Raw genomic sequence first — 20,814 nt, 5'->3', positions numbered from 1 at the left:
GGATTTCGATGACTTTGTATATATTATAATCCAGTGTATTTTATTTGGAATTTAGGTATTTGTAGTTGAATTTCGCTTCAATGAGAGCTATTTAGTGGTAGACAGTATCACTCACTAGCATAGACACTCTTGTCACCAAAGTGGTGCATCACAGTCTACATTTCGATCGTTTAGCATGAGATTTCTATTATGTTTGTATCTATTTAGTCAGATGAATGCTTGACTTCGTCCCATTCTCCGTTCGCATTCTTCTTCAACTCTTGGGTAGGGAAGTAGTGGTAGTTTGTCTTCATGGAAATGGCTCCAGGCACATGATCAAATGAAACCAATCTCAACTTGACGTAGGTGTTGTCAGGAATCGAGTCAGTGATTCTGATGAAGCTCTCCAAATCCGGAGTCTCTTGGTCGTTGACATGCGTAACGAACACACTGGTCAGAATACCATACTGCGCCATTGGACCACCTGGGTTTTTTCTAGTCACGTACACACGCGATGGAATGGTCTCCATCAATTGGTGGACAGCGTTGTGAGGTTCTTGGATCAAAGCGCCACACCAGAACAAAACGCGAGAAGTGTCAATGCTGGTGGTGTCGACAGTGGGCACCTCGAGTTGCAACACCTCCAGATCTCTGACAATCTGGAAGGTGAGCGTCTCCTTGGTATACATTGCACTCAAATCCCTCATACTGGTGACTAACTTGTCGTTGACAGTCAAGACAATATCACCAAATTTCAACGGCGACTTGTCTTCTGGGCGGATGGGTGCAGAAACCCTTTGCACAGATAGTATTTTGACTTGGTCCTCGGATTCCTCTTCGAATCTGTCAATCCATTCTTTCGGAACACCTCTGGTTCTGGCCAGCAAGACAGTGATGACAGTGAACTCGGCTTCGAGGATTCTCAACGGTTCAAGGCTTTTCTGTTGTTTCAATCTTTGGATGACGTTCTGTACATCAGTAACATCCAAGGCCATTCTATACATGATATTGTTCATGGAGCCGCAGCTTTGCTCGGCAAGATAAGTCAACCAAAAGGCTCTCAAGGTGCCGTCATCATCAACTAACATTCCGGTGTCACATTCTTGGGCGATCTTGCTGTCCAACAAGACACACTCCAAGTTGGTTCCCCTGTATCGAGGGCTAAGGTTGTTAGCCGCAATGTTGAGGGAGACTACCGAGCTGACAGAGACGTCATCTGTGACAATTCTGAATCTATAGTTGTAACCAACGAAGAAGGATCTGTCTCCTCTTTTCAATGGTTGGTCAGCTAGCTTGGGGGTCATAATATCAGCCACAACTAATGATGGATCATACTTGACGATAGCATAGTTCAAGTTTGGATGCAAGAAGACAACCTTACCGGGAATGTCGACTGACTCGGCAAACACAAGGTAAATGTCGCAGACATCATGTGGAACATAACGACGAGAGACTAAGACATAACCGTTCTCTGCGTCGACGATAACACCGTAACCGGCATCTTTGCTGAATGGGAAACTATCCACAGGAATTGGGCAGATTGTTCTCACTTGAACGAAGGATCTGGAGAGCTTTGTGCATGCTGCCTTGCTCTTATCGTTCAATGGAATGTCCACAAACTTAGCATTTTGTGCAGTCAATTCTAAAGGTGGCAAAGGCTCTTCTTGAATCGACTTGAAATCCCAAAGACCCGTTTCATCGTTTCTGGTGGCCATGCGGAATTCTGACTGCCAATGTCTTTCAACATGGTTGACACATCCGTTTTTGGAATGCAAGTCCGACAAATGACGGAACAAAACCGTGACCTTTTGACGATCAGGGATGCCTTTCATAACCTCGATGAAAGTGTCCAAGTCGGGGGTTGGCTTGTTGTCAATTTTGTCCAAGATCCATCCGTTCTTGTCCTGGTTATTGAAATCAAAGGTTCCAGATGCGTCATTGACGTAAACACCCTTTACTGGGATGCAGTAACACTTGGCAAGTTGGTATGACAAGTCGTTGAAAGAGGCACCGGCGACGTTGACGAATCTGTTTGGGGTGATAGCATGCAAGTCGCCGATGGTGATAGTAACGTTCAAGTCTTGACCTCCGCGCTGAAGAACAAACTCCAATGGTTTGCCAACGTTGTCATCCAAAATCTCGTCAAGTCTGATAAATGTTGGGATAGGCTCACCATTGACAGAGATCAAAATATCACCCTCCTTAAGTAAGCCATCTGCTGGGCCTTGTGGAATGACCATCTCACACACCAAAAGGCCAGACTTGTCAGGAAACAACTCTCTTGCGGCGGCCTCGGCTTCTGGAGTCAAGCCCAATCTTCTACACTCATCAAACGGCAATAAGAGCCATTCAACTTGGATATCACCTCTAGTGATGGGTTGAGACTCCTGGATGCACTTCAAAGCACGGAGAGGCCTCGATACGGGAAGGAAGAAATCTGTGGAAGCTTCTGTAGAGCCACCAGCTTGTAATGCAACAGCTTCTCCGTGTTCGTTGACGACCGGGGAACCGGAAGAACCTCCGGATGCACTAGCAGCGGCTTGAATGTACTCGGTATTGAAGTCATTGTACATCATGGAACCATAAAATGGTGCGTTTCTGTCCAAACGAGAGATGAAACCGGCCAAAATGGAAAGTTTCTCACCAGCATCGTTACCCACGACTCTGATCTCGGTGCCCACCTTGGCCAAGTCGGGTCTCAAGCTGAGCTCCGACACGGTGATGTACTTGATATCTTTGGGGTTGAATTGCAAAAAGCCGAAATCGTGGATGGGGTCTCTGTAGATTGGCTTCACGACGGCCTCTTCGTGGTTGTCGAACACGGCATATCCAACGAATGGGCCAGGTCCTACAACATGACGGTTCGTGAGAATTATTCCTCTCTCGGCATCAACAACAAAACCAGTCGCTTCACTGGTGACACATGTCTCGGTGTCGAAATTGGTGATATTGCTGAAATGGATGGACACTACGCTTTTAATGACACTGGTGATGGTGTTACTCCATCTGGTGCTGTTCTCGCCAGGAACCTCGAAAATTGGAAGAGAGGACTCGGACTCGCTGGAAGACATGTCCTCATCTTCAATCAAGGGTTTTTTATATGTGGGAGCGTCCAAAGTCCCGTTGGATGCTTGTCTCTTCATGACAAATGATAGGTGATGCTAGGAAAGAAATGCAACTAGAAACAGAAAAGTGCGGTTTGGTGCGGTAAGCCAAAGCAGAATCTGTGATTAAAAAAAGGATGAGGGGTCTATTTTTTGCCACTCGATGAATACGACCACTTGCCCTTCTGGGGTTATATGTATCACTAGATCTGAAAAAAATCCATCTCTGGTCCTGCAGGAAGGACGGGGTGGTTGCAAATCGACCTGGGGTGAATTGAGACATTGGCCAGGAGGGAAAAAATTGAGGAGCTGGGGATGGGGAGTGATGGTGCTTTGTTCGGTGCGAGAATTATCCTTTCAATTTTGTTCACAGTTCCTCTTGTTTCAGAATACTTTTCAATTTCTCGTAGACCCTGCTAGTCCAGACATTGTAGTACTCAACCTGAGATGGTGTGTCGAGCATCACGGACGGATTAATCATGGAGCCAAACATCAGATAGATTTCCCAGCCGGGTCCGATTTTGGCCTGGATCTCGCGCTCTTGCGTGGTGTCGTTCTTGGACCAGTCGTTGTGGACGTACTTCAATTCCAAGTCAATGGCCCAGGGCTCGTTTTTCACGGACTCTTCGGTGATGTTGAGCCAGTTGATCATGTTGGCCTTCATCAATCCGCCTTTTTGGTATTGGAAGAGCTGGTCCTGGAACTGGGTCTTGCGGCCCAAGGTGCTCTGGAGAAGGCGATGGTTAATGCGAATATAGGCCGCGTGAATGAGTCCGCACGCAAGAAGCCAATCGTTTTTCTTTAAGAATTTATGCTGCTCCCGGAGAAACGTGTCTAGGATGCGAGGCGTCACAGACGCAGGGATATAGAAGTTATTGGCGAAAGAAATGAAGTCCGCGACAGTGATATCGCGCACGTACCGCGGCTTGCTGGGACTCGAAAGCGGTGTTTTGGAAGGCGACTTGGAGGGCGACTTGAGCGGACTACGGCCAACACCTGTCTTTCTAGGACTGTTTTTCGGGGTTCTGAGCGGGCTACTGGCCACTTCAGACTTGACATTTGGCTTTAAAGATGCAGAACTACCGTTTTTTACATTGAATGGCGAGTCTTCGTCACGAAGCGCCTTTAATTTGGCAGTAAATGGTGTCTCCTTTGGCGGTCCACTGGGACTGCCATCGGAAGCCAATTTCTGGAGCTTTTTCAACGGCGAGCTGGTGCCAGGCACATAGGACCGTTTGGACGGCAGGAGCGTTGGTTTTGTGGGCGTACAAACGGGCGACGCACATCCTATCACCACCTTCTGTTCTAGATCGGTGAGGACCTTCTCCACCAATCTTGGCTGCAACGGGATCTTCTGCAGCAGCGGGGCCGGGAGCGAAAGCCGCTCTTTATATTTCTCGACGGCCAAAAATGCACACAAGTGGTATCTGGCGACGTCTGCTTTGTGGGGAAGAGATGGGATCTTCTGGAGACTGAGCTGGTACAACGAGTCCGTATAGGCGACTAGCTGCGGAGGGTAATCTCCGGAGTGCGTCGGGAGAACGTCTTTGAGCGACTGGTTCAATTGGAGTCTGTTCATGGGCTACAATTGGAGGGAGAGTGTTGGTGGTGGTTAGTGGTAGGTATGTATGGAGAAATGATGTCAATTGGTGTAATTTTGTAAAGGAAGGAGATGGGAAAGAGAATGGAATATTGAAATTGAGTTTTGAAAGGATTTGTGTAGTTTTAGATCCGGTGTTGTAATACACTTCTGTTGTTCTATGGGTATTCCTTGTGGATAGATGTGACACTTGATCTGAACAATTGAGCGATGGAACAGTATATACAAAATGAGGAATTGATATAATTTGAAGACTTTATGAAGTGATAATGAATTACTTGACTAACATTTACTTTTCTTTTGTGATATACATGTAGCTGCACTAGGTAACAATCAATTGTTCACTCAATTACAACCATTCACCACAACCCACCACATAATTCAGAACATGAACAGAATAAAAAGAAATCAAGTTTCTTTCAAAAATTTCAATCCCATCCATTTCCATCCACTTCCACAAAAATCAACCCTCCTAATTATTACTTCCTCCTCTACCCAGTCCTGCCCACACCCAGACCTCCCACCGCACCAATCCAACCAACCACAGCTCCACTAGTAATCACCTCCGTTTGACCCCACCACCATGTTCTCCAGAAGCCTTTTCAGAGCTCCCTCGGCCGTCCGCTCGTTGAGCACGGCCCCTGTTTTGGCCAAGGAAGCCGTCGTGTACCTGGAGTTGCAAAAAGAGCTCATCTCCGGTGCTCCCAAAGAAATGACCACCGAAAGAGTGGTCCGTATATTCAGAGAGTCCAAGCCGGCCACCCAGTCCGGTACCCACAACGCCACCTTCTGGAAGTTGGACTGGGACGTTTTGGGCAAGGGCAACCGTTGGGAGAACGACTTGATGGGATACCAGGGTAGTGCAGACGCTTTGCAGGGCACCATCATGAAGTTTGACACCAAGGATGCGGCTGTTCGTTTTGCCGAGGGCCAGGGCTGGAGTTTCTATGTTCAGGAGCCCAAGGTTAGACACTTCAGAAGGAAGGAGTATGCCAACAACTTCGTGCACTCCGAGGGTAAGTTGAAGCACATCAGAACCAAGTAGGCGTCGACATTCGCACCGCATAATACAGCTCCCGGGCGATTGCGCTGTCTCTGATATATTTTTGCGATGTATTTTTATTCTGCAGAATGAAAATTAGGGTAGAAGTATAGATAGACGAGACAGGCAGACACAGAGGGAGACGAATACAGAAGGGAGACAAGAGACAACGAAGAAATATAAAAGAAATAAAGAACAGATAAATGAGACAGAAGGAGACAGAAGATGTGATGTCAATGACGACAGTGTATAGAAAATGGAATATTCACTAAGATTAACTATGGATCATCGTGAACATCGATGACTACGAGAGGTGTCTTGTGACCATTGATGAATGGACGCCGGATACCATATCAGTGGCCACTCACATGCGTCAAACATTGCGTCAACTAAAAAAATGAAAATAATTGAATCGTTTTTTGACTTCAGTCGAGTGAGATCCACCCCCATCGCAGTCACCATTGTCTATGCCTATAACTGGACCCAACCACTAACTAACACCAACTACACAAACCAATGACCACCTCCTTTCCAACAAAAACCGTAAACCAAAGAAACACAAATGCTTCCTTTAAAAAAAATTCTATAACAACGGAAATAGTTGCCTAGGTGCCATTATCCCCATACCAACTCTCTCCCATTCCCGCTCCACACTTCTTCCACACACTCCACGCGACTCAGATAAAGATTCCTTCCCACCCCATATATTCCACGCTACCACCCCCTAGCCCCATTCCTTCGTTCTGCCATGTCTTTCCACAGACACGACGTTGGACACCGACCTCGGCACCGGCCGGCCAAGTTCGACGCGCCCCGCGGCGCCAGCTCCCACCACAGAGAAGACAAGTACCGGAAAAGCCATGGAAACGGCGCTTTTTTCCGTGAAGAACGGGCATCTAATCCTGGGGGACCACGTAGTTCATATTCTGCCGAGTCTGACCGCAACGGCTCTTTTTCTCTGGGCAAATTGGACCCGTTTGTGCCCGAATCGTACCCTCAAACTGGCACCGATGCCACTACCGGGGTGAATCCCCAGAACGCGAGATTTGATCTCCAGATGCATAGCTCCGAGTACTTGCTGCGGCTACTGTCCGCGAGTGCTGTTGACTTGCTGAAAAATTATCGGGTGGTGTATGATCCGGAGTTGGATCTGTCTCTAAGTAAAACGGAACGTAGAACCAAACATAAAAAAATAGTATTCCAGACGGCGCATGGCTTGGGCTCGGGCTCGGGCTCGCCGCCCGCCGATCCTAGAATCAAACTTGGCTTGCAGCAGTATCACCATAAACCAGACATGAAGTCCAAGAAGATGCCATTCAAGCTTCTCCCGCAAACGCGATTTGTGTACGACAAAGATTCGTTGGGCGCGCCGCCTCCGTGCGAGTTGGTGTTGTGGAAGCTACCGTCGTCCGTGAACGAGCCGTATCTCATCAACTTCTTGGAGTCGTTCGGCCACTCCGTGCGCGACGTCAAGTTCTATAACGATCCCGTCAATGCGGTGCCTCTCGGCATCGCGACGTTTGCATTCCAGGGCTCCTTGGAGATTGCCCTGATGATCGCGCGCAACTTTGTGAAGCAAGTCAACGACGAACATCCCAAGGTGGACGGTGTGGAGTTGAAAGCTGCGGTTGTCGACAACGACCGGAGAATCCTCAACACCAAGATGAAAATCGCGCAGGATTATTTGCGCAAAGAACGGAAACGGCGCGAGGCCATGGAAAAAGAACGTTTGGAGTACAAAAAGTCCCAGGAGCGCAAGGAGCTCCCGGTCGAGGCCCCCGCGCTTCCACAAAACCAACCTGCTCCGGCCAAGGTGAGTCTTCCGAAGCCTAATACCACTACTCGTGCACGCTCCAGAGGCAGTGCTGTCGAGGAAGGTTGTTTTCTACCTCAAGATCTCGCCAAGTACGTAAAAGACAGACCCTTCATTTACATCGATGACCATGACGTTCCTACCAGAAAGATCTCATCTCAAGAAATCAAGAATTTCCTCATCAAGTATGACTGGACCAGAGTCTTGGTAGATAAGTCTGGCTACTTCATTGTTTTCAACTCTCTCAAGGAATGCGATAGATGTTTCCGCAATGAAGATGGCGCACGGTTCTTCGACTTCAAATTGAACATGGATCTTTGTGTCCCTCAAAACTACGACGATACGAGTGCTCAGGCAAACAAGATGACAAATGCAAGGAGTAATCAAATCTTGGATGACGCTATTAACTTGTTGGTAGACGACTTCCAGCTATTCCTAGCCAAAGATATTCGAGAGCGTATCATCGCACCAATGATCCTAGATCTTCTTATTCCTGATAAGTATCCGGAACTTATGAACGAACTTCGAGAGAAAGAAAAGGAGAAAGAGAAACAGCGTGAAGCGGAGTATCAAGAAAAATTGAGCAAAGCTCCTCAGAATTCGACTATGCCTTTTTCATACTTCGACAGCAAACGTGAAGAGAGAAATTCATCACTACCCAGCTTCGTTAGAAAGCAAGGATCTCGTTTCGACAATCGCAAAACGCGCAAGAATCTATTTCCAATGCAAGCTGCACTCAATTTTGATGATGAGGATTCTGAAGAATCTGATGATGATGAGCTGAGCAGGTCCGCCACCCCTCTTCCATCCTTGAAACGTGATATTGAGTCTCCATTGACTACGGAAGAGGAGTATCCTAAAACAAAGAAATCTCGACTCAACGAGACCTTAGCATATGAAGAGGAAACAACAGAATTGGATATTGCACCTGGCGATGTATCAGAATCGAAGATTGATTCGAGATATTGTGCCACAGAAACTACTATTCCACAACCAGTGTATGAAGAGATCGAACCACAGGCTGGTACTGTGTTTGATTTGACTAGATTGCAGGAGACTTTGCGCGACGATGAAGATTTGCAATTAGCACGGAAGCTTCTCGCAGACACTGAATTGTCATCTGTGAAACACCCTGAATATTGGGCATGGAAACAGAAAAGAAGAGCTGCAGGAGCTATTGTATCCGAGGAAGAATACATTGGAATACTTAGCGATCATCTTGAATGCTCTACTGGTTCTTTCAAAAGTGAGGGATTCAGAAAGATCTTGGATGCAGACAAAATTGAGTATCTTCCTCATAGAAGAAAAGTACACAAGCCACTTAAAACGGTGCAGCATGACTACGAAGAAAGTGGTAATCAAGGCAATGGTACCGCTACAAATAATAGTGCAAACTTGCATAGCTCTAGAGTGAACAGAGCAAACAACAGAAGATTTGCAGCCGACATCAGTGCTCAAAAGCAAATTTTGAGTACCGAGTCTGATATTTTGAACCTCAATGCTTTGAACAAAAGAAAAAAGCCAGTATCTTTTGCGCGGTCAGCTATCCACAACTGGGGATTGTATGCACTTGAGCCCATCGCTGCGAAGGAAATGATTATAGAATATGTGGGTGAAAGCATTCGCCAGCAGGTTGCTGAACACAGAGAAAAGAGTTATTTGAGGACAGGTATTGGATCTTCGTACTTGTTTAGAATTGACGAGAACATTGTCATCGATGCCACCAAGAAGGGAGGTATTGCTCGGTTCATCAATCATTGCTGCAACCCAAGTTGCACGGCCAAAATTATTAAGGTTGAAGGTAAGAAGCGTATTGTCATCTATGCCTTGAGGGACATTGAAGCGAACGAAGAGTTGACATACGATTACAAATTTGAGAGAGAGACTAATGACGACGAGAGAATCCGGTGTTTGTGTGGCGCGCCGGGCTGCAAGGGTTATTTGAATTGAGATTGTCGTTTTATGAGAAGAGTATTCATGACATGTATTTTAACTTAATTAATTGATAATATTTGAATTCGGGTGGATTGGGTAAGTGGCAGGAGATATGTAGCGCGCCAGAATCCAACGTGAAACATTGCACAAGAATCGAATTGAGGCTCGAGAAGTCCATTCTCGCTCATTTCCTTTTACTCAAGAATGCCATCGATCTGTTCCTTTGCAATACATATGCACAATTGCCAATCTTCACACGTAGCAAAAAGAAAGACATCCCATTGGATTCATATTACGTTGGCTAAAAAAATGTTACGTAAATTTTTCGACTTGCAATTCTGTCTTACCCTCTTTGCGCCAAAAAGACTGTGTTTCTTGACAAAAGAGTGAAGTACAAATAGTCCTCGAAAACACTTGAGCCTTGCAAATTATCACATCAAAATACAATTTTTATTTAATTTATAAGACAATTTCTATCCTCCTCCTATATAATCGAGCCCCTTCCCACAATAAACTGTATAGGTGATCTACACCATCTGGATCTGCGTCTAGCCTTGATCTGAAACATATATAAGCACACCATTCCCCCAAATGCATACCCCCACCAATTTTCGCATATGATGAGGCCACGTATAACATCTCTACATTTGAAATCTGCATCTTTGCCATTGGTCCGGGGTCCCCTGCTATCACCACGCGTATTTTTCAGTCTTCTTCAAAACTCCAGATCTGAAGTTGATAGGACCACAAGGGCCCCATCGCCTACAGCCAAGATCCGGAAGAATTCTCAATATGCCAGCATTGCGATATCCAAACCTGACCCTCTTTTGTCCATTAATGACTCCGGTATCGCCGATAACTCCACTACTGAAACAGATCAAGAAAAGATATGCCCGTCGTGGGATCGAGGCGGCCAAACGAAACAAAACGCATTGACGCCATTGTACTCCTCCATCCGGTCGCTCATGAACGAGAACAAGGGCAATGTGTGTCTCGTACAAGTCGGTAGTTTCTACGAATTGTATTTCGAACAAGCAACGTTAATTGCGCCGAAGTTGGGCATCAAGGTCGCCACGCGGCAGACCACGAACCATGCGGTGCCCATGGCGGGATTCCCGCTCAGCCAGTTGCAGAAAAACGTAAAAACGATCGTCCAAGATCTCCAACTCAATGTAGCTATAATTGACCAGTACAATACTGTGCGCACCGATACCGATCTCAAACACAGAAAAGTGTCGAGAATTGTGTCGCCCGGCACGCTTGTCGACGAGTCTTTCATGAATTTCACCAAGAACAACTACTTGGTAGCCATCTCTATCCCTCCCAACTCAAACATCGCGCTAGATCCTGATCTTCCCATAGGTCTCCTGTGGGCGGACGTGTCTGTGGGTGAGTTTTACATCCAGCAGACGACGCTTTCAGATCTAGCCAGTGATCTCCGGAGAATCAGCCCGAGCGAGATCATCCTCTCCAAAGACCTTCAAGGTCAACTCTCTGCCATCGAGAAAACCGCCGATTTGAAGAGATACTTCGTGAGATACCATAAGGTGAGATACATGGATCAAAAATTGAAGCTTGCGCTGGACGCAGCTGTGGTTCGTAAATTCGTAGAACTGATTTCTGTGAGAGAAGAGGCTGCAATGAACTTGATACTTTCCTATATGACCTATAACCTTCCGGACCGCCAACTATCGCTTGAAATCCCAACCCGCTTTGTCAACGAAAAATATTTATCCATGGATCCCAGAACTAGAGAGGCTTTGGAACTCTCTGCAAGATCGACGTTTGGCACTACTTCAGTCACCGGTACTTTGTGGCTGGTCATTAAACACACCGTCACTCAGTCAGGTACAAGACTCTTGAATCAGTGGATCAATCTGCCTTTGCTCGATGTGCAAGAGTTGGTCAAACGTCAGGAGTATGTGGCGCTTTTCAAAAATAACCAATTGCTTCGCCTACAAGTGACAAACGTTCTTAGAGACGTCAACGATTTTGCCAGAGCTCTACAAAAGCTCGCTCTCAAAACCGGATCCGCACCCAATCATTTACAGAGCATCTCTGATGGCCTTCACAAACTACAGCACCTCCACGATATTCTCGCCGAAGCTAGACAGTCTTTGACAGACCCCAATGATGTTCTTCTTGTTGATGAATTTCTTGCTAATTTCAAGATCCCTGCTGATGTCACTAGGAAAATTGCTTCGATAATTTCGATCTCCGAACCTCCTAAAAGACCGAAAGTCTCGGTTGAGAAGGAACTGAGTTTGGAGGAACAGCTCATTTCAGCTATTGAGAACAAAGGAAGACTTGAGGACATGTACCAGTCTGATCTGTCGGACGATTCAAATACTGCTCAGTCCGTCACTTTTTTGGTTAGAAAGGATTATGACGATGAGTTGGCTGCTTTGCACGAAGAGCTTGAAGAGGTTCAGAGCTGCGAAGCAGAAATTTTCGATACTCTTCATCAGATTGCTCGTTCCGCTGACGGAAAGGGCTTCGCTGCAAAGAAAGACAAGGTGGGCAAGCACTATCATGTCATCACCGTCCAATGTGGACTGAAGCAGTTGTCTACTGTTTGCAAAAACATCCTCGAAACGAAGAAGTTTCAAATTCTTGAGAAGAAAAAAACAATGGCGATTGTGAAGCCAAACCACTGGGCCGAACACATGGAAAAGCGAGAAATGCTCACGAACAGAATTCTCAGTTATGAGAGGAAAATCATCGAAGGTTTACGAGTCGAAGTGTTAGCACGAGTTGTCGAAATTCGAAATGCCAGTCGCTGCTCCGATATGTTGGATATATTGTCATCGTTTGCCAAAGCCGCCCAGGAGAATAATTGGGTGCGTCCCACGTTCAGCGATCGCCCAGTCTTGGAAATCACTAGCGGTCGACACCCAGTAGTTGAAGCCAATTTGAAGGACAACTCGCTGATGTTTGTCCCAAACGAAACCAACCTTGGCGCAGATGGAAATATATGGGTTATCCTGGGTCCCAACATGGGTGGTAAAAGCACGTTTCTCCGTCAGAATGCGCTCATCGTGATTCTCGCCCAAATGGGCTCATTTGTACCTGCGGAGTCTGCGCACTTGGGTGTTGTTGATCGCTTGTTTACCAGGATAGGTGCTTCCGATGATCTCTTCAGTGACCTAAGCACCTTCATGGTGGAAATGAAGGAAACAAGCAATATCTTGAACAACGCAACTCCTCGCTCATTGGCAATTGTCGATGAAATTGGAAGAGGAACGAGTGGTAAGGAGGGATTAGCGATTGCATATGCTACACTCCTATCGCTTGCAGAAGACATCAATTGTCGGACCTTGTTTGCGACCCATTACGGTTCGGAATTGACAAAATTACTCAAAGATGACAATGTCGATCGAACCCCCTTTCGTTTTTTCAAAAGTACTGTTGCAAACAAAAATGGAGTCTTAACTTTCGACTTCCACTTGCAACCTGGAATCAGTGATAGATCATATGCAATTGAAATCGCCCGTTTAGCTGGGTTCCCAAATGCATCTTTACAACATGCTCAGCGAGCACAAAGCCTTCTCAAATAGTCATGTCGTGTGTATTATACCAAATCTATAATAAAATTCGTTCTGATAGAACTACTCTTTTTGCTGCTCTCCGTTCAACTTACTAGCCACCAATTGTTGAAGTTGTTTGAGAGCTGCATTGTTTTGTTCTGGAGCCTTTTGCGTTTGAGGCTGTTGCATCTGTGGGTACATTTGTGCGTTTTGATTCTGTACGTTTTGTGCTTGGCCATATTGCTGCGGAGCGGCTTGGCCATAGTATTGGTATTGATTGATTGGTTGACCAGCGCTACTCTGGTGGACCAAATTTGGTTGTGTTCCGCTCATATTTTGCATGTAATGTTGGTTTGATGGGTGGTGATTAGGAGCGTAATACTGGTTGGGGTAGAATTGTTGCTGAGGCTGTTGATACATTTGATTGTTGTAGGCAAACTGTTGCTGATTGTAAGGCATCTGTACTCCTTGAGGAACCTGGGCGTACTGGTTTTGATTCCACATACCTTGCTGAACTTGCATGTTGGGCTGTGGATAGTTTTGGCCATAATTCTGAGCATATGAGGCCTGAACTTGGTTGAATGGTACACCGTATGGATTTGAGGGATAAGCGCTCAGTTGCTGAGTCTGCTCTGGTTGAATTTGCGGAGCAGGTTTTGTAGCACCAGAACTGTAATCCAACGATCCTTGTTGTCCCTGAACGACTGGCGGTGGGTTGCGAGGCATGGGTATGTTTTGGTGTGGTGCACTTTGTGTCGTAGGTTGACCTTGATTGAAGCCATAAGAGGTAAAAGTGTTTTGCGCTTGAGCAGAAGCATGCTTCTTATTCGGAGGACCACTCTTATGTGAGCTCTCGCCCTTTTCGAGGCTAGCAGCCTTATTTTGCTTCTTTTTACGCAGCTTTGCTTGCTTGGCCTCTAGCTCTCGCTCGTCATCGGAAAAGTCCTGCTCTTCCTCTGGAAGCTCCTCATCGTGGCAATTACTTGCATCTGTTCCTTTGAGCTTCTTGATGCTGTCAGTGTATACAAACTGCGATTCCGGAACCACATAGAAAACCTTGCACTTTTTCTTATCTTTGTGCTTTTGAAGTTCTTCATCGGAGTTGAATTTGACTCTATAGTTGGGTGCCTGGAGTCTTCCAAAGACTTCATAAAGAGGGCCAAGAAGCAGTCTGTCTTCGAAGCACAAAATTGAGTTCTCTTTGAGAACTCTGAACTCTCCGGAAGTATTGGCGCGAATGATCACACTCTGCTCAACAAGACCAATGACATCGCCAACGTACTCCAAGGGAGCATTAGCAGGGACTTCATAGTCGTCGGGAAGCGTTGGCGCCTCCTCTTTGATCTCGTTTTTCGAAATGATGGGTCCAGTGACTGTATCTTCCTCTTCCAAGTCTAGGCCTTCATCGATATCGACCTCTGCACCGTCTTCCTCATCAGAATCATCTGAGCCATCGCTCTCAGAATCCGAGTCCGAAGACGAAGACGACGATGACTCGGAATCGGAGTCTTCGTCATTTACTGGTGCTTGTTTGTCAGTTTTGTCGCCCTCGGTATCAATTATGATATCGAGAGACTTCGCATTCTCGCCTGGGTTTGATGGCTCCAGGTCAGATTCTTCAATTGATATGTCGTCATCCAGGAAAGAGCCGATATCATCAGGTTTGGCGTTTCCGCTGATAAAGTCGTTTATTGTGTCCTCTGTGGGTTTCGATGAGCCTTCTGTCTCAGCCGGTGATGGGTCCTGAGGGGTCATTTTCAGCTCCAGAGATTCTAGACCATCTCCCTTTGTTTGAGCAGTATTATCGCCATTTTCAGCTCCCGCCAAGTCCGATTTTTCAGGACTTATGTTCTGAGCAGACTCAACTGCATGCTCTGAATTGACGGGTTCTGGAGCTGCTGCAATCTCTGGAGACCCGGTCTGGACCGGTGCATCTAGATTCACCATTGGCGCAATCTCGGAATTTCCAGCCGCCGTGGTGTCCATTTTAAGTATATCAGATAAGATCCAGTCTGGAGATGCCTCTATCAGATCCGATGAGCATCGCCGGGAGGCACGGGTGCACATCGCCTGATCTGGGGAGATGTGGAGAGAACCTCGACATGGTCACACCGTTGCACATTTGGAAACGACAAGAAAAGCAGACCGGCGCGTGATTTCTTGGGGTCCACGATCCAGATCGGAATTTACCTCCCAGGGGTAGGTGCAACTCTTGGGAATACCTGTCATCAGGTGGGTCCTGCAGGCACGCCGTTACACCTTTCAACCACTGTAGGGAGAGATCATAGGTAGTCAACACAAAAGTTAAGAAGGGGGTAAGGGGTCAAGTGGACAAGGGAGGTAGAGGCTGAGGAGAGAATGTCTAGTCATTTTAGGTCAGCCCAGGGTCATTCACCAAATTCGCGTCTTCATTTCTCCAGAGATGATCATCAGGGATATTCATCATTGATAGAGATCTGAAGGCCACACAATTAGAGATTAAAGGTGCACACAGATACTCACTGAAAGTATACCAATGGGGATCAAAAGAGGGCCCTCACCATCCAAAATCGGCCAAAGAATCCAATTGTGGCTGGTCCATGACCCCTTCCGAAACAATACACCTACATAATAGTCTCTTTAGCAAACAGGCGATTTCTCCTGGTTGACCCCATTTTCATGGCTGAACGTGTGCTGTTTGAGGTAGGCAACGGCTGCAAGGTCAGGGGCGCGGATGCATGAGCGGACTGTGTGTAGACGGGTTGTGAACAGTGTGGGTGTCCATGTGCAGCGCTATACTGCACCCGCGCCGAAATAAAGATACTCGTGCAGAGTGCCGCTGCAGGCCCCTCGCACTTTCATCATTCCGGCGTCTATCGCCAAACAAACATATATAACCCCCGTTCGCACCGTCTTTTTGCTCCTCATAGTTCCCACACTACACTCCTTGGTTTAACCTGTCATTCCTTTTAAACTCCTTAGTTAGACCCCTTTGTGTTGGCCCTATTGACGTATGTATGGAATTTTCTTCACCGATATTGTGTAACTGGATTTTTCGATTTTGAAATGTGAAACAAGCCTAGTTTTGGTTTTGACATTGGAGCTCGATTCTGAATGAAGCCTGTGGACATAGAATAGAAAGGATCGTGAACTGAGCGGCGAACTCGTCTTCTTTTTTTTTTCGAGTTTCATCCGCATTGTCAACGTGAACGTGGATGTGAATGTAGCGGTGGCGGTTCGATCACACCATAAAAGAACTTCCTGGATAGCGAGCGCTCATCTCAAATGTGTTGATATCGTTTCATTCGGGCGTCCGTATTGGGTATCGTAAGTGGAGACTTTAGTCCCCTTTTTTGCCCTACGGAGGTCTGGGTGAGCCGCATGCACCTGCGGGCGTTTGCACTTCGGGCAGGTGGAATTCAATTCCAGCTCTGGATTGGATGATTGGACGGCGGCCATGGGTTCTGGGCTCGTTCACTGAGCGTTTTAGTGCGATAGCTGGAGGGCTGCGAAACACCCGTTGGTGGTTATCTGAAACATGGTGGCTGCATGATTGAGAAGTAAGGAGTGATGCAGAGTGAAGCGTAGAGCGGTAAAAAAAAAATGGAAGGGACTTCAAACTCAAATTGATTTTTGGGTTGTTGTTTTTAGTTTTTCATTTTTTTTGTTTTTGTGGTCATTCGTTTCTTCTTCCTGTTGTTTGTTGCTTCTGCTCATGTTTGTTTACTTCCCATTTCTTGGGGTGTTTTGATATTCGCGCTCGGCATCCAACTGTCACACTTGATAATCCTCTCGTTCACGTTGGTTCTTTCGATTTCGCTGCTGCAAACTTCAATTTCTCAATTGGCCCTGTTTTGCCCCTTCGTTAAAAATACTTCTATGGCCCTGGCCCACCATTCTGCCTCTAATTTTCCTATAGATTCTTGGTATCTGCATCGGCTGACTCCTTGGGTATCCTGCAGACACTGCCACACGGCGCATCGCGCCTGTGTTCTCTGCAGTGCTCCGACCGATGAGGGAGGATCTGCGCATCGCTGTTTACGAGCCATCGGTTTGGGAACTCATCAAATGAGATCAGTGCTTTACGAAGAATCTATTTCAATTTTAGTTTGCAGGGCCTGTGTGTTCGGGAGAGAAATTTGTGTCTACAATTTTGTTGCAATTTTCAATAATTTTGCCGCAATATTGTCTACTCAATGGTACCTGGCTCGTGTTCTATATCTGGAAATGAGCCAGCCTGGCTTCGTCTGCGGTTCCGCAACTAAATGACGCGGGTGTGCATACAGTCGTCCAAGGTGAATCTTCCCTTCCCTTGCGATGCGATGCGAAGACTGCGCAACATGCCCGTGTTATTTTTACTGCGCTCCTACAGCCGATGTCGTCTCCTTCCACTGTGGACTACAAGGGCCATCTTGGCTTGGCCTATGCTGGTGTGTACTGCAGACAAGACATGCGCGCACCGCCCTGCAGCCAAGAAACGAATGTTTTGAATTGTTCGCGGTTACACCGCGACGTCCAGAACCCCCTTACGGAATATCTCCAGCCCAGTGTTCCTTCGATAATCCAGGCCACGAACTACAGAGACTTTTTGATTACGCATCGTTTCGCCTGCTCCACTCGCTTCCTTCCCCCATCCCAATATCGGCCTATGCCAGAGTTACTTCGATCGTCGTTCCTTCTTCAGTACTAACTCATCCCACAGCACAATGAATTTGACTCCGACAACCATCGCCACTCTCTTCATGGCCTTGTCCTCCGTGACTCTTGCAGCTCCTACTGTCAAGAGAGACGATGACGAAAACTGCCCTGAGAAGAGAGTGCACGTCCACCACAAACACAAGAGAGAGGTTGTGTACGAGTACGCCTACGTGACTGTCACTGTAGATGGCTCCGGCTCGGCCGTTGGCCAGCCCTCCTCTGCTGCTGCTCCTTCCGTGGCCTCTGCCGCCTCCTCTGCTGCCGCTCAGGCCGTTTCCTCTGCTGCCCAGGCTGTTTCTTCCAGTCCTGCTGCCCAGTCTACCCAGACTCCTTCCACGCAAGTGATTGCTTCCACTTCTTCCGCCGCCGCCGTCTCGCTGAGTGCTGCCGCTGCCACCACATCTTCTTCTGCTCAGGCTTCTGCTTCTGCTTCTGCTTCGGCCTCTGCCTCTGCCTCTGCCGGTTCTACTTCTGGCTCCTCTTCCGGTCCATTCCAGGATGGCACCATCCCATGTTCTCAGTTCCCATCTGGCCAGAACGGTATTGTTGCTCTTGACTACTTGGGCCACGGCGGTTGGTCTGGTATTTACCACTCCGACACTTCCACTGGAGGCTCTTGTACTGAGGGCGCTTACTGTTCTTACGCTTGTAAGCCCGGTATGGCCAAGAGTCAATGGCCATCCAACCAGCCAGGTAACGGTGTTTCCGTTGGTGGTTTGATCTGTAAGGGTGGTTTCTTGTACAGAACCAACCAGAACGCCCAGGACTTGTGTGTAGCCGGTGTTGACAAGGCTGTGGTTACCTCCCAGTTGTCCAGCAGTGTCGCCATTTGTCAAACTGACTACCCAGGTACCGAGAACATGGTTATTCCAACCATTGTCAACCCTGGTCTGACCTCGCCATTGACCTGTATCGACTCTGACAACTACTTCAACTGGAGAGGCATGAAGACTTCCGCTCAGTACTACGTTAACAACGCTGGTGTCAGCCAGCAAGACGGATGTGCTTGGGGTTCTGCTGGAAGTGGACTTGGTAACTGGGCTCCTTTGAACTTTGGTGCCGGTTACACCAACGGTATTGCCTACCTTTCTTTGATTCCAAACCCAAACAACCGCTCTCCTGCTAACTTCAACGTCAAGATTGTTGCTGACGGTGGCTCTTCTGTGAACGGAAACTGTGTTTACAGCAACGGTGGCTACAACGGTAACGGTGCTGATGGATGTACCGTCGCCGTCACCTCTGGCCGTGGTAAGTTTGTCTTCTACTAGGCGAGTTTGGTTTTTTTTCTTTTTTGTCCTTCCTTTATACCTTAAATCAATATTTATATTGTGGTTTTTATTTCTATGTAATATGCAGTAGATGAGTTTGAGTCAAGCTGACCATTCATGTTTTGCTTCTAATGATGATTGATCTGGCGAAACTTCTTTTTGTAAATCCCTCGAGCTAATTATAGCTTTCTTTATTTGAAGGTAATTTATACCATCACTATTTATAGCCCATGTTGGCTATCTAGTCAGACAGCAAGACGGCCATTCTCCATATGCTGTCTTAGCGGCGCTATCAAAAGCTTTTATCTCGATTTGTATTTTATTTTTTTTCCTTGATTTCGGCAGTCCAGCTGTTATTACCTTATGAGTTGCCTAGCAGTTTGGTTCACGAAGATGTGCGATTAGCTTGAAAGGCCTGGAATTTGCCATTGGGCGATCATAAACTTGTCATCATGGATGATTCAATTTTACCTGAACCAGCATGATTAATTTTTTCACTGACTGAGTGTGATTTTGTCGAAATTGGGTGTTGCTTTTCGGAGTTTGAAGAATGAGCAAAGAAGGTGGTATCACACAAAGAATAGGCAGCGAGACAAGAAATGTTAGTGCACGAATTTTTTGCCGCCAAGGGTTTACGTGTATTTGGTTTGCAATCAAGAAAAGATCTTCTGGAAGTCTGTAGGTTTTGTTTCGTCAACACTAAGGATCACTGAGGGTACATCAGCAACACTTCAGTCATTGACCACCAAATTGGTAAGAAATCAATTTTCAAGGATTCTGATCAATTCTATCTGACCAATTTGTACTAATGTGTGTCGATTTGTGAAACATCCTGAGTTTACTTCGCCAGAGAAGTTACATCGTCACAGAAACCCCAGATCCGTAATCCGTAGTCCGTGAAAACAACTCAAAAAAGTAATGTGGCAATTCAAAAGAGATGTATGGGTATTCGAAACAGCTTACTCAACTCGCATCTTGATCACCCCCCACTAGGCCAAGTACCACAACGGCAAGTCTCGGGGAAAGCTCCCTTAATCCCATTGCAAATTGAGCCGGGCTTCTACACACCGACAGTCAAAAACCAAACGCATGAAGCTCCTTCTTGATAAGATGAACTGTAGGATGGTTGATTCACGGCGGTGATAGAGCAGTCCGGGAACGGCAGCGAACACCGAGCGCACCAACGACGTCAAACTACCAAAAGATAATGCACCCTGGATCAATGTCGAAGCAGTCTCATTGGATAGCTACGGTCAGTCATCAGGTGCATCAATCCGGAATATCTTCAAATAGTTAATTGAGGCCCGACATCCAAGAATTAACTCCGGGAATTACGCAATATCAAGCAGATGCACGGAATGTAACACACAGATTGGAACCGAGTCAATTTGGACCAAGCAAATTTCGCAAACCTTATTCTAGTTTCGAGCCCACACTTTTTATCCGCTTTGGCCAATTCAGGGTAGTCACTTCCTGCTTTCAACCAAAGGGGGGAAGATAAGGTGGAACGAATTGCGTTTAAGGTTAAAAAACGGAGAAGACGAATTTAGTAGCGGCAACCAGAGGCTCACACAATTACACGAAACAAATCTCAATCATGACAATTGACGTTGTCAAGAGTGATACCTTCAAGGCCCATAGACGCATAATTCATAGATATGCCGTATTGCTTTTGCGATGGAGGTGATGCTTCTGCATCAGGTCAGCTGCTGTTCCTGCGTGTGACGCCGGTCATCTGCAGTCGCGCAGACAGCGAAGAACCAGGATGCCAGATGACAAGACTGAGGCACCAAGAGTCCAAGAAACACAGCGCATTTTAAGTAGTTTACTGTAAGAATAAAGTCTTGGGCATAGTGACCAACACTTTGA

At 46.7% G+C, this 20,814-nt stretch overlaps 7 protein-coding genes across 7 annotated transcripts; 3 read left to right on the top strand and 4 right to left on the bottom strand.

Moving 5' to 3' along the window:
- Positions 1–203: 203 nt before the first annotated feature.
- PUMCH_004481 (uncharacterized protein) lies at positions 204–3,122 on the bottom strand (the record flags this gene model as incomplete). The annotated part of the gene is made up of 1 exon (XM_063023416.1): positions 204–3,122. One exon carries the CDS (start codon positions 3,120–3,122, stop codon positions 204–206), a length of 2,919 nt encoding a protein of 972 aa, XP_062879486.1.
- Positions 3,123–3,450: 328 nt separating this feature from the next.
- On the bottom strand, positions 3,451–4,662 carry PUMCH_004480 (uncharacterized protein; the record flags this gene model as incomplete). Its single annotated transcript, XM_063023415.1, has 1 exon — positions 3,451–4,662. The coding sequence occupies one exon, from the start codon at positions 4,660–4,662 to the stop codon at positions 3,451–3,453; it is 1,212 nt and encodes a 403-aa protein (XP_062879485.1).
- A 580-nt stretch (positions 4,663–5,242) lies between these two features.
- Positions 5,243–5,749, bottom strand: PUMCH_004479 (uncharacterized protein; the record flags this gene model as incomplete). Its single annotated transcript, XM_063023414.1, has 1 exon — positions 5,243–5,749. The coding sequence occupies one exon, from the start codon at positions 5,747–5,749 to the stop codon at positions 5,243–5,245; it is 507 nt and encodes a 168-aa protein (XP_062879484.1).
- A 724-nt stretch (positions 5,750–6,473) lies between these two features.
- On the top strand, positions 6,474–9,488 carry PUMCH_004478 (uncharacterized protein; the record flags this gene model as incomplete). The annotated part of the gene is made up of 1 exon (XM_063023413.1): positions 6,474–9,488. The coding sequence occupies one exon, from the start codon at positions 6,474–6,476 to the stop codon at positions 9,486–9,488; it is 3,015 nt and encodes a 1,004-aa protein (XP_062879483.1).
- Positions 9,489–10,090: 602 nt separating this feature from the next.
- Positions 10,091–13,030, top strand: PUMCH_004477 (uncharacterized protein; the record flags this gene model as incomplete). The annotated part of the gene is made up of 1 exon (XM_063023412.1): positions 10,091–13,030. One exon carries the CDS (start codon positions 10,091–10,093, stop codon positions 13,028–13,030), a length of 2,940 nt encoding a protein of 979 aa, XP_062879482.1.
- A 51-nt stretch (positions 13,031–13,081) lies between these two features.
- Positions 13,082–15,067, bottom strand: PUMCH_004476 (uncharacterized protein; the record flags this gene model as incomplete). The annotated part of the gene is made up of 1 exon (XM_063023411.1): positions 13,082–15,067. One exon carries the CDS (start codon positions 15,065–15,067, stop codon positions 13,082–13,084), a length of 1,986 nt encoding a protein of 661 aa, XP_062879481.1.
- A 2,618-nt stretch (positions 15,068–17,685) lies between these two features.
- On the top strand, positions 17,686–18,945 carry PUMCH_004475 (uncharacterized protein; the record flags this gene model as incomplete). Its single annotated transcript, XM_063023410.1, has 1 exon — positions 17,686–18,945. One exon carries the CDS (start codon positions 17,686–17,688, stop codon positions 18,943–18,945), a length of 1,260 nt encoding a protein of 419 aa, XP_062879480.1.
- Between the last annotated feature and the right edge of the window lie 1,869 nt (positions 18,946–20,814).

This window comes from Australozyma saopauloensis, chromosome 5, assembly GCF_035610405.1.
Source record: "Australozyma saopauloensis chromosome 5, complete sequence".
Classification (NCBI taxonomy): domain Eukaryota; kingdom Fungi; phylum Ascomycota; class Pichiomycetes; order Serinales; family Metschnikowiaceae; genus Australozyma; species Australozyma saopauloensis.
The sequence above is the reverse complement of the archived record's forward strand: the minus strand, read 5'-3'. Positions and strand labels throughout refer to the sequence as shown.